The following is a 13,216-nucleotide window of genomic DNA, read 5'->3' as shown; positions in this document are numbered from 1 at the left end:
TTGGTGAAAGGAAGTCAATTGCACTCCTTTATTTATGAATTATTTTTAAAATATATAGCTCAGTGAACTTTCCATTTAAATTGGAAAAGATTATGAGGTGCACAGAGTCTGTTTTTGGTCACACCACGTGAAATGTAATGTGGTGGATAGTCAATTAGGAAAGCTTACCAAATTGACAAACCATCACCAACTGATGTATTGGACGAGGGCCAACACATTTTAGATTTCAACAATAGAGGGCGCTAAGACTCCATTCAAGACTGGTCTACAGCTTTACTCGTCGTGAGCAGCAGTACATGAAAACACAGGAAACCGCCTTGTGTTGAAAAATGTCGAAGTAGACGACGCCTTGTCGTTTTTATTATTGGCTGGTATTTGCTCCTTAAATTTCGAAGAATTCCGTGGTTGGCTTGAGACACATTCACTCAGTGTGTGGGCAGTGTCGGTCTCACTGCAAGGAAGTGCCTGGATGACAGTAGACTAGTATTCTGTTAGAGCGCTTCACCAAGAATAGGGTTATGAAGTGGCAGGAATTCATGCAATATTCGGTGGCACTGGCAGTAAAAAGAGATTTTCCTCGAAATTACAGTATAGACACCGGTAGGAATTAATACGACCAAGGCATACCACCGTCAGGAAAGGATTCCCCGTGGAAGAAAACACCCTGTAACCAGTGGTGGAAGGCCACTTTGCTATTGTTCTGCTAGCTCTGTAAGCGGCTAGTACATTACTGAGTGAATTTTGTCGGGCTATATGGCTACGAATTTTGAACCAATTTACGGACTTTCTGAAGACGAAGTAAGTACATTCCTTTACACTGTTATGCGATGTGTTCATACGTTAATCGCTCACGTTTTCTATGTCACCTGTTATTGGATGGCCATCGCAAAATTGAGGAATTCGGTGTTATTACAGATCTTCACTAGCCTTAGCTGTTTATAAGTTAGCTGGCTAGCTTCATAGTGTGAAACTTCATATTGACCACGAAATACCAAGAGCACCAACTTGGTAAGGTGTCTGGGCAGTGTCTGTATCTTTTCAGTCCACCGTGTAAACGTGGTGCCTAATTTCACAAACGGTACAATGATGGGATTGCGGAGATACTAATCGTTTGAAGAACACCTGCATTTCTGCATTTCTCACCAATGCACACATTTACTTTTCACGACTTAACAGTACCTCTGTCGAGGTGTCAATAGTACGGCGAAGTAAGTAAGTGTAAGGTTGAATGTTTCCGACTATGTATAAAGTTAAAATAAAAGGGGCTTTTAGTCCCAAGAGGACAGATAATGCCCGATAATGTTTCTAGTCCTAAGCTGTGTTGGCACATTTCACGGCCAATGTGTGCGTAAAAGCAGGTAGCTCAACTAGGCTAGACAACCGTGTGCTTGGTGAATTGATTGTAACATCTGTTATACAATTATTTCTTGACAGCAGACTTTAAAAGAACATTCTCTGACATGCTGTGGACGATAAGCTGGCTGCTATCCTTTATTTGAACGTCAACCATTTACGTACAGTGACGTTACTTCTGCCCAGGGTGGTTGTTGTCAGATGCCATGCCGAGATAAGACAACATCTCAGTGTGATGTGGCACGTAGCGTAACACTAAACGGCACTAATACTCTATTTCGTATCTTTCACCTGATCAGAAGGATGGGGAAAATACACTTCTTTTAGCATTCATTGCAATCGAACTTTGAAGGCAATGTATTTTACTTGGCTGCTATGTCATTTGCGCACTGGGACGGTGCTCGGGTAGCCTGTGTGTCCGCCGTGGTCCGTCTTAACAGTGTTTTCCAGACCTCAGCTGTAGAGCTCTAGTGAAATCCAGGTCAGCTGTAGTGTAGCTGGGCATGGACCTCCAGCTTGCTGTTGCCCAGGGCCCCCTATGCAGAAAACGGCTAGGCTTAATTGTGCCGCCATTGCAATGGCTGGCTAACTGCCTCGCTATGTTGAATGTGAATTCTTGCGTGATGTAAAATGCCTTTGATTTAATACCCTGGTAGTGGAATGTCAATGGAATATATGCAGCTTATAATCAAACCAACACAAATGGAGTTTTAAGCAGAATTTAGTGCTCACATTTATAAATAGATTGCATGTTTAGACTGAAACTCAGAGCTCTGAAACTCTGGTAATGATTTCAGGCTTGGAAACATTATCATATCATGTAATGTGGTTATTTTCTGGACTTTAACAGAACTGTGAAAGGGCATGCCACGATACTGCCTTCTTGCACAGCGATACAGTATCATCATGGCATTGGTTGTCATTTGTCACGATTTCTCGATTCGATACAATATCATTACAGCCCTGTACATTACTTTACATTACATTACATTAGCTGATGCTTTTATCTACAGTGAGTTAGTTATTTTACAGGGTATTGGTTGCAGACCCTTGTGGAATGTGGGGTTAGGTGCCTTCCCCAAGGGCACTTCAATCATGGATGGATGGAGGTGTAAGGGGTGGAAAGGGTGGGATTTGAACCTGCAGCTCTCTGATCTCAAGACCACCTCCCCTAACCATTAGACTAGGCTGCCTGTGACTAAATGCTGAGTAAAAAAAATATGTCAGTGGGAAGATTTAACACTCCCCAGTCAAGACGGGTTGAAGAGGGTCAAGACTGCCAATAGCCAATCAGCATAGTATGCCGTTGAGACTACAGACTTCCTGCAGCTGTTGTGTCCAGACCTTAGTCACTAACACTATACTTTTCCCCAATTGACATGGCCAAACTAGACATGAAAAGAAAACACTGTAGATTTCACAACCTTATCTACTATATTACGCTTACTTTTGTTCCTCGCTCCATCGCCCCACCATCTGTGAAGGAATGAAATCGCAATACTATAATTTACATCAATACCATTTATACAAGGAAGGTACCCCTGAGAGCATAGAGTGTCTTCAGTGAGCTGCACTGCATACACAGGGATGATACTTATTTTAATCAATCACTCAGAGCTGCCAATAGTGTGCACTCTTACAAAATGCTATTCATTAAGCAGAGATGTCCTGCATTCATATCTAATAAATTGCGTTGAGGTTTTAGATGGTCTTTGAGCCGTTATAATGACCCATGTTGGTTGGGTTGGTGGTCACCTGCACTTTGACCCACCTGAGCAACCACCACTACAGTGACGCTGTAATATGCAGCTGTAATGTGCAGTCGTTGTGGAGGAATGGAAAAGTACCGGGCCCGTGCCGGCAACTCTGATCTTCAAAATAGCCAAGCCTGGCTTGGGCCTTGTTACCTTTTTACCACGTGCTGTCATATAACAGTGTTTTGATTGCCTCTCTTATTATGCAGACCTGACTGTTGTTTATGTGTCATAAAAAGTCCCACGCATGGCTTGCGGCGCCAAGGCAAACAACAACCTGTTAATTTTAACTATATTCGTGGAACACACGTGCGTTGAATGAGAGTGAGCTAGTTAGGGCCTAGGCAGTCAAAGATGTGACGATAATACATTTCACAATGAAGATGGGACTAACTTGTTTGGCTTATTACTTGTCCAGGAATGTATGGACCGCTGGAAAACCAAGCTGAATGCATCTTATGTCCTTTTTGCCCAAATAAATGTGGACTTGAGTCGAGCATTGACAATGGCATTGGTGTTAATAACAAATTAGGTCTTTGGGCTGGGGCTCTAGACACCATTCTTAAAAAAAGACAAAAAAAACATGTTATGGGCTTTTTTTGCCTTTATTTCTGACAGGACAGTGGAGGAGAGACAGGAAATGAGTGGGCAGAGAAAAATGGGGAAAGATCGGCAAATAACCCAGGCCAGAATCGAACCCAGGTTGCCGGAGTAGTAACCCAGTGCCCTACCGTTAGGCCACGGCAGGGCCATCTAGACACCATTGTTGATCAGGAATTACTGTAAGGTCTGCTAGACCGAACTGAAAAAAGGCAAATTTTGCTGAATCAGGTTAATGTCCATGTCCTTTTCACCTCACCTGGTCTGTGAGTCAGTTAGTGACTTTTAGTCACCCCAGTCGTAAAGGAAGCAAGATACATACTTCACAGAATCACAAATATTCTTTCTGTCATTGTATATATTCTATCTAAAAAATTCATACATTCTGTCTAAACACATACATTCTGTCACAGTCAAATTCTGCTTACAGCTGTACAAAAGTGTTATTGGCCAAGAATGCAAGTGTGGCCAACATTCTGACTCTGATTCTGACTCTGATCTTGACCATGATACCCCATGCCTGGCACATTTGAGTTTGATTTCTGAATGATTTCCCTTCTCATTTCTACAGAATGAATCTCGTGTGCTCCGCGTCAGGGTCATCGCTGGCATTGATCTGGCCAAGAAGGACATCATTGGAGCAAGGTGAGTAGTGGTGAATGATAGGGCCAAAGCCATGCCAGCCAAATAGGTTCCCAAACGTGTGTGTGTGTGTGTGTGTGTGTGTGTGTGTGTGTGTGTGTGTGTGTGTGTGTGTGTGTGTGTGTGTGTGTGTGTGTGTGTGTGTGTGTGTGTGTGTGTGTGTGTGTGTGTGTGTGTGTGTGTGTGTGTGTGTGTGTGTGTGTGTGTGTGTGTGTGTGTGTGTGTGTGTGTGATTTTTTGTGTGTGTGTTGACCCTATAAAATAGTCAGCAGTTCTTTGGAGCTTTGTCAAGACCATTTATATAATGGCACTCCACTGATAGACTTTAACCCAAACGCAGGTAGTCCTTTACTTCAATCAGACCCTTCAGCATTTTTGACCATAAACTAAGCTATTTGTAAACTAAGCTATTTCTGTGAAAAAACAAATGTTTAGGGAGGTGGGGGGGTTGCCATTTTCTGTCTTCCTAGAGAGACAGAGACAGATGGTACAAGAGAAGGATCTGTCTAATAAAGTTTGGGTGTGTGAAAGAATAAAGAATTCCAATCGGTGACATGAGTCTGCACTTGCAATATTGTGCATCAATAATTTTTGTGTTTCCATGTTGGCCGTGCACCATAGCCACAGTCAAGGTTTTTCCTACAAGCACGGAAGTGCCATTCGGTAGATTAAAAGAAGCAATAAAGACATCGGTTGTGATAAGAGAATCCTGACTATGATGACTTGCGATTGGTCAAAATTTCCCCGTAAAGTTGGTGTAAGAATGAGGGGTGATTATAGTGGACAGTCTGTTTCTCTAATCTGCTCTTGTTTTGTTTATCGCTTACTGATGCCACCATGGGCCGGAAGACTCACCACCTTGACCAAGCCCTTTCCTACAGGAAACACTGCTAACCACAACCTTAAAAAGATGTGCTGTTGCAACCATTGGCACCAATGGTACATCAGTAGTATCTAGGGCCATCTGCAAACACACTGTGCCTGTGAGCCTTTAAAAAAAAAAAAAAAAATGAAGCTCATGGACTTTAAACTGAAGGCACATGCCTTACTTAAATGGCAACCGAACTTGTAGAAATGTGTTCTATCGCTATGCCATTTCTTTTACTAATCTTTCGCTATGCCGTTACTTTTTAAATCTGTAGTTTTCCTGCTTTCTCTCTTGCAGCTTTTTTTGGGGTCCGGGTGTCAGCTCATGACCAGATAGAATTGAATAACTAAAGATAAAAAAACAATGTCTGCAAAAATAATGCAGTAAATACTTTTTTTCAGTCATTTAGCTGTCAGTGAATTACAAAGTGACATGATTTATCAACTAAATACTTCCTTATTTAGTTTATTTTCCTTGCACAAACAGCTACAGTATTCCAACAATTCCAACTCATTTTGATTTCAACAGGGTGTGGATGATGTTGGTTAAAAATAGGACGCACAGATGTTTCTTTTGACTGCACAAAAACTCCACCAATCGTTTGTAGCATATGGGTGTAGTGAGGGGTCATATAAGTTCATGCAGCCCAGATAAAGAGGTGATAGTATCTGGGTTTTTACTACCGTTCTTATTCATTTTAAAGACTTCTTGTCCAGTGCAGCAGTGAACATTTAGAAGACAATGTTTAATGGTTAAATAAAATAAAAAAATACAGAATAACTTAGTGGTGCAGAAGCATGGATCAGCCAATTATTGGCTATGTCTTGAAAAGCCCTCTGTGTTTGTACTTGTAATGCTTTTCTTTAAGTATATTTTTGGGTCTTGTTTTATGTCTCTATTGGGACAGAAAATTAAAGAGGGCCAGGAAATGAGTGGGAGAGCTAGGTAGATGGGGTAGGGTTGGGACATAACCCAGGGCGGATTCAAACCCTGGTCCCTATGAACAACTGCCTGTATATGGTGCAGATGATATCCTGTACTTGTGCACTGTGTTTAAATCTCTCTCTCTGTCTCTCTCTCTCTCTCTCTCTCTCTCTCTCTCTCTCTCTCTCTCTCTCTCTCTCTCTCGCGCGCGCGCGCCAGTGACCCCTATGTTAAGCTGTCCCTCTATGATGTGGCAAGTGAGAATCGAGAGCTTGCCCTGGTGCAGACCAAGACCATCAAAAAGGTGAGTGTGTCTCCTCTGACCTCAAGCAAATAGGGTAGCATCCCCTTATGGAAAAGTCCATATCAATATATATAAGACTTATTTTCCTCATCAAAACTAAGACATACATGAGTGAATGATGTTTTAGTAGTAGCGCTCGCCGGGGTGCTGCAATAACTGCAAATGCCACCATTGTATGGATTAAATGATTTCTTTATGTTTTTAGTGGATTTTCTAAGAATCATATTCATTGCTTGTACAGTAATTACCAATTACTAATTAATTTATGGGCACTAGCTGTTATTGTACCATCTGACGTCTGAGCCCACAACAATGTTATTGACCCACATTCACATTCTATGTACAGCAACGTATGAACATTTTACATGGAATGTGTAAGTGCTTACTCACATGGCATATGGGTCAGAAGCATGTACTGTGTAAGTTGTTTTGGATATCTTTTCCCCAATGGGTCTAGTAGTAACTTGGAGACTTTGATTACTCTGCTGGTTCAGGGCATCATGAAGCTGCCTAAACACCACCAACAGCAGAGGGAGCACTTTGACAGCGCAGACGTCAAAATATTATTCTAAATTCATTCTTATATATGTATTATTATTAGTAGTATTTTGATTATTAGTGGTAGGTGAGGTTTCTTTATTACAGTGTCACTATCAGTGTTTATTGACATTGCTTCAATTACAGTGCAAGTTATTGTAGGCAAAACTATCTTAATAGATGTTGGTATGGTACATCCTGTATGGTTAACGAGAATGGGATTTTACCTTTTAACATGTTATTGACATCTAAACCTTTTCCATAAGTCTGATAAAAAATAATAAAAAAAACGTGGAGGATGAGTGTGGATTGCTCAGGAATATCTCCTTTACGATGGTGTTATGACTCCACTGGTGAGTGAGGCTTGGGGGCAGTGAGAGTACTGTATTACTCCGCTCTACTCTACTTTACGCTACTCTTTCACCTAGCAGAGACAAACATGTAACAATTGGTGGACCTCATGTAACAACAGTGGACCTCCCTTCTGACGCAGCAATGTAGATGACTCACTGACTAATCTAATAGCCATGCTTTTAGCTCACTGGGTCTGCGTGTGGACCGCACAGGAAGACATGTGTTGCATTTGCCCCACATCTTCCAGAAGTTCCAGAATGTTCACATGTGTTCTAGAAGGGGTAAAGCAGTCCGTTGGTTATGCTTGTGCTGCTTCCATTGATCTGGCGCTGGTCCAGAATGTAATGAGCACCTTCCTGGACCGCGAGCCTCACCCTTCACCCTTGGTGAGGTTTCATCATCAGCACTCATCCTGCTCTTGTTTGTGTAATCACACTTGCAAAAAGAAAGAAAGAAACAAACAAACCACTTTGAAAACACAACAACAGCAGCACTGGGGGAGGTAACAGTTAGTTGCATGTGGGTGATGACGGCATGACTCACTCATCACAACCCACAGCTCCACATTTAGACTCTGACACCTGAAAAATGATTATAAGAAAAGATACAACTTGGATTTTGAGAGTCCAAAGTCCAAACATCTTTTTTCAAATAATAATGTATTGTTTCTGGCTCTGAAGGGCTGACTTTCGAATTTCACATGGTGGTGCTCAGGATCATTTTCTTTTTTAAAACAAGGTTTTTCAACAAATTTGGCGTGTCTCAGCATTGTATTGTTGTCACATCAGTTCAGATGTGATTTAATTGACATGTGGTGAGAAGCCTTGGTACAACATTACATTAAAAATGTTCAAACATCTACCTGCCAAGGAATTGAAGGCAGAAAATAGCCTGTACTACTGATACAACCTGGCACAGACATCTCTCCTTGCTTGACACAAGGGTATTGTTTAATGTTTTGTACACTGCCCCTTTTAAGAATAAATAAACTCGAAATGTTTAACGCTTACTGGGATATGAAACCTATTTTAGTCCCTCATAGAACCTACAGTATTATTCCAATAGTAGTTCTCCTTTCACACTGTCGCCTTTAAGAATAAATACACTCTAAACGCAAAACTCTAAATGCTGGCTGGCACTGTGTAAAATGGTATTCATTTTAGTCCCTCACATAGAAGTTGCACTATTCTACCAAACTGACATCTACTAGCTCTCCTGTACACTGCCCCTTTTAAGAAAAAATAAACTCTAAACGCTTACTGGCATATAAAACCCCTTGACATCCCTCACATCACCTCCATCACATAGCACCTGCACTGTTCAGCCAACATTGACATGTAGTTCTCCGGTACAGTCTCCCTTTTTAAAGAATAAATAAATGCTAAAAACTAAACTCTAAATGCTTATTGGGACGTAAAACGGTCCTATTCACCTTCCTCACATGGAACCAACCTACAGTATTCTACCAACACTGACCTCTCTTCTAGTTCAAAAATAAATAAACGATAAACTCTTAAAACGCTTACTGGGGATGTAAAACCTATTCGTTTTAGTCCCTGACCTAGAAGCCAAGTATTCCAGCAACACTGACTCCTGTCGACTGTGTTTACTGTGGGCTGTCTGGAGAAGGTTAATGGGGAGATTTCTGTCTTCTTGTCTACGGCCCCAAGTAAGGTCTTCAAGCACCAGTAAACAGGAAGATGGTGCGTGTGTCAGTGTGTGTGTGTGTGTGTGTGTGTGCGTGTGTCTGTGTGTGTGTGTGTGTGTGTGTGTGTGTGTGCGTGTGCGTGTGCGTGTGCGTGTGCGTGTGCGTGTGCGTGTGCGTGTGCGTGTGCGTGTGCGTGTGCGTGTGCGTGTGCGTGTGCGTGTGCGTGTGTCTGTGTCTGTGTGTCTGTGTGTCTGTGTGTCTGTGTGTCTGTGTGTGTGTCTGTCTGTGTGTCTGTGTGTCTGTCTGTGTGTCTGTCTGTGTGTCTGTCTGTGTGTGTCTGTCTGTGTGTCTGTCTGTGTGTCTGTGAGTGAGGCTGACAGAGGGTTTGTGTGTTGTTGAAATGGGACTAATAGGACAAGTATACGGGTGTTTGTGTGTTGTAAAGTGCGTGTTGTGTGTCTGAGTGTTCGTTTGTGTGCTCACTTCTGAGGTTGATAGGAGAAGTGTGTGCGTGTATGTGTATGCCTGTCCGTCCACGTGTGTGCGCGCGTGTGTGTGCGAGAGTGATGTCGAACAGGAGACACAGCGCCCTCTCTGATGGCTGACTGTTGCTCCAAGGAGCTGAATAGTTCTGCCATGCGCCGGGTTAAATATAGCCCTCTTCCCTGCTATGTGGAGCAGAAGCTCCCCTCTACTCGTTTGTGTGTGCATACGTGTGTCCGTCCGTCCGTCCGTCCGTGCGTGTATGAGTGTGTGTGGGGAGGAGAGGTTTTACAGGAGAATCCCTAGTGAATCCTGCAATGGTCAATAAACCACTAAAATGTGCACATGTCCAATGTCCATGCAAAGACACACACACACACACACACACACACACACACACACACACACACACACACACACACACACACACACACACACACACACACACACACACACACACACACACACACACACACACACACACACACACACACACACACACACAGTTTCTAAGTCTTTGTCTACATATGTCCCTAAATGACTAGAGGAGCATTCCTATGCATGCTTAAATTTGCCTGGTCCTCCCCACTGTGTTATGAGATCATCAACATGTTCGTACTGTAAATGCAGGCTTTGGAATAAAACAAATCCATCAAAATTCAATTTACCCATTGCATACCTCAGCAAATTGACAATTTCCCTGATGAGATGGCATGAACGTGTTGACGGATTGTGTTAAACGCCTGACTCTTTATGAGACGTTTCTGTTTTTATTTGAATGGTGGTATTTTCATTAACCTTTTATAGACTTTGTCACGATCTTGTGAGATTGATTAAATGCAACGGTCAAATTTAACATGAGGTGTGTGTGTGTGTGTGTGTGTGTGTGTGTGTGTGTGTGTGTGTGTGTGTGTGTGTGTGTGTGTGTGTGTGTGTGTGTGTGTGTGTGTGTGTGTGTGTGTGTGTGTGTGTGTGTGTGTGTGTGTGTGTGTGTGTGTGTGTGTGTGTGTGTTTAAGTGATTCATTTGAACACATACAGGATATTGACACATATATATGTTTTCTTCTTGAACACACCTTATCTGCTTTGTGTGCGCGTGTGCATGTGTTTTCATTTAACTGTTGTGTGTGTTTGTTCATTCATTCATTTCTTATACACTTGTTCAATTGCTATTGTGATTTTTTTTAAGACCCTGAACCCAAAATGGAACGAGGAGTTCTACTTCAGAGTAAGTAACCTTTTTTTTGTGATTCCACCTGACTCTGATATAATAGGTTTGTACGAACAGAAGAAAGTATAGCATAGTAGAGGCAGTTTAGGAATTCTAAATGAAATTCAGGGAAGTCAAATCAAGTTGTGACCATTGTGATGTTGCTGGCCAGACTTATTTTCTCCAATATCACACCCTGAAAAACTAACCATTAAAATATTATTTAAAATTTCCTCGAGAAAAATGAAAGAAGAAGACTTATAATTTTGACGCACACTTTCACTGCTGTATGACAAAGATGGAGCACCGATGCCCTCTCTGTGACCCCAGTGTAATTAGGTTATTTTTTCAGCAGCGGCGTCACGTCGACAGTCTAGTGTTGATGGGGGAAGAATAATGACATTTCATCTGTAGCCCTGCACCTATGTAGGAAAGCTCATTGCCATGACCCTCTTTAGTTAGTTCGCATGAAAGTGATTTTCAGGAACGGCTGTTTGGTGGGAGAGCTCAGGCTCTGTGGAATGTGTTGAAAGGGTGTGGTATTCCATCCCACCGACCTCATTATTATTACTTTAGTTTTGTTGTGGCCATATGTTTTTTATTTTGTATTTTTTTCAAAAAAGGGTAAACACAGTGGAAAAAAAGAGGAGGGACAGTCCTTAATTGTTATTTTCAAGGCACCTGTTGATGTTTTTTAGGTTCTGAATTTGTGCTCTGTCAATGTACTATTTAATACTATTTAATACTATTTCTATTAACGGTGTCATTATTTTGGGGAGTTTCAATTGTTGTGAGATTTAGTATTTGTTTATTACCTGGGGAGAAAAGTGCCAAATAACAACGAGCTTGAAAATGTAGCATAGCACACGGAAAACAGTCTTCTTATTGTCTTCACTGTCCCTCTATTTCATTTGTGTTTCTGTTTACTGTGTGTGCGTGTGCGCGTGCGCGTGCGCGTGCGCGTGTGCGCGTGCGCGTATTGCTCCTATTGATTTCTGTCTGGTTCATTTTCCCGGCCCGTGATGAAGCCCACTGATGTAGTGTTTTCCGCCTCCCCTAAGGTCTGTCCTCAAGAACATCGGCTGCTGCTCGAAGTGTTTGATGAGAACAGGCTGGTGAGTTGCCACAATTTTTACAGCTATTGTCATGCCACACATACACCTTGCCACCCTCTCTCCTCTTCATAATGGCCAACTGTAATTACATTCCACACATCCACCTTCCCCCCCCGCCCTCCTCCTCCTCCTACTCACATTGACCAAGGCCTACTGTAATTGCGTTGCTAGAATACGCCTAACGCTTCCGACAGCATTGCAGAGCACTTTCAAATGTGACAAGGTTGCTTGCCCTTGCAAACTGGTGCCAAACTGTATGTAATGCTAAATATACCATGCTAGCCAATGTAATCAGCAAAGGATGTTATTGAGTGGCCTGAAAAAATAGACTTGAATTGTCAGAATTTACAGGTGGTAATGACGGATTTTGTGCGAGGCCGTACTGAAAACAATTAAATGGAATGTCGGCAGAGCAGTGCTCCGCCAGCGTGCCGAGGGCCGAGGGCCTCCCCCTCTTGTAGACTGATCATACATGCGTTATGATATAAAGCCTTCCGCTGGTTATGTGGTTGATAACATACATGCAAACTCCTTTTTTCCGGCCAATTAGGTCATTCACGTGAATAGAAATAGAATCCCCACTGTACACTGTCACCTTTTTTTCTTTGACGAGTTTGCAGGTCTGTCTTTTATTTTCGTTAGCCATCATCTGTAATGCATTACAAATGATCGCAAATGAACATTACAAACTGTAATGATATGCTTTTCGCATTACTGACATCCCTCTTGACATCCCTCTTGTCGATATGATGAAAAAAATGTCATTCATGATCATGATATGGACTGGGCGGTTCAATTTCACAACAAAATGGCCGTTCGTTTACTGGGCATATAGTAACTTTCTTTTGAGGAAGAGTACACGCGCACACACACACACACACACACACACACACACACACACACACACACACACACACACACACACACACTCTGAAAGTAGTATGCATAGAACAGCCATAGCCTGATGGCTTAACGTAAGAGGGTTGCAGGTTCAAATCCCACCCTTACAATTGCCTCTGCACTTTCATCCTTTCATCCCCGAAGTGCCCTTGAGTCTCTCAATACCCTGTAATAAATGTTGTAAGATGATTTGGGTAAAGGGTCAACTAAAGGCACGGAATAGACCAAGCGTGACTTCAGCGACAAACAAGTCCAGTTGCTCACAACTTGTTTCACCATATGAGACTTCAATAATTGAAACCAGTTTCTAGTATTGACACACAGTAAGCTCATGCCGTGACTCATGCCATGACATGCCGTGTCAGCCTACTCTTTCTGACTAATAGGAGAGTTTTTGTAAGCAATATCGTACAATGTGCTTAAGCATTGCAGATTTTATGCATTCTGAAGCACCTTTTTAAAAAAGCTTAATCCTTAGCAGTAGTTGTGCACATAAGACATCTTCCTTGCAGTTTCATGCATT

General features: G+C 42.2%; 1 protein-coding gene across 3 annotated transcripts in view; it reads left to right on the top strand.

The window, feature by feature from the left end:
- The first annotated feature begins 278 nt into the window (after positions 1-278).
- Positions 279-13,216, top strand: part of nedd4l (NEDD4 like E3 ubiquitin protein ligase) — a 75,092-nt gene continuing 62,154 nt past the window's right edge. For 2 of the 3 annotated variants that reach the window (XM_063210635.1, XM_063210634.1), the window contains exons 1-5: positions 280-798; positions 4,279-4,352; positions 6,361-6,445; positions 10,658-10,696; positions 11,740-11,793. In XM_063210635.1, coding sequence (XP_063066705.1) covers positions 754-798; positions 4,279-4,352; positions 6,361-6,445; positions 10,658-10,696; positions 11,740-11,793 — 297 coding nt within the window. In that variant the 5' untranslated portion in view covers positions 280-753. Of the gene's footprint in view, positions 799-4,278; positions 4,353-6,360; positions 6,446-10,657; positions 10,697-11,739; positions 11,794-13,216 lie in introns of all 3 variants that reach the window. The other variant, XM_063210633.1, reaches the window with a different exon arrangement.

Source organism: Engraulis encrasicolus, chromosome 11 (assembly GCF_034702125.1).
Source record: "Engraulis encrasicolus isolate BLACKSEA-1 chromosome 11, IST_EnEncr_1.0, whole genome shotgun sequence".
Taxonomy (NCBI): domain Eukaryota; kingdom Metazoa; phylum Chordata; class Actinopteri; order Clupeiformes; family Engraulidae; genus Engraulis; species Engraulis encrasicolus.
This window is presented reverse-complemented; position numbering and strand designations above follow the sequence as displayed.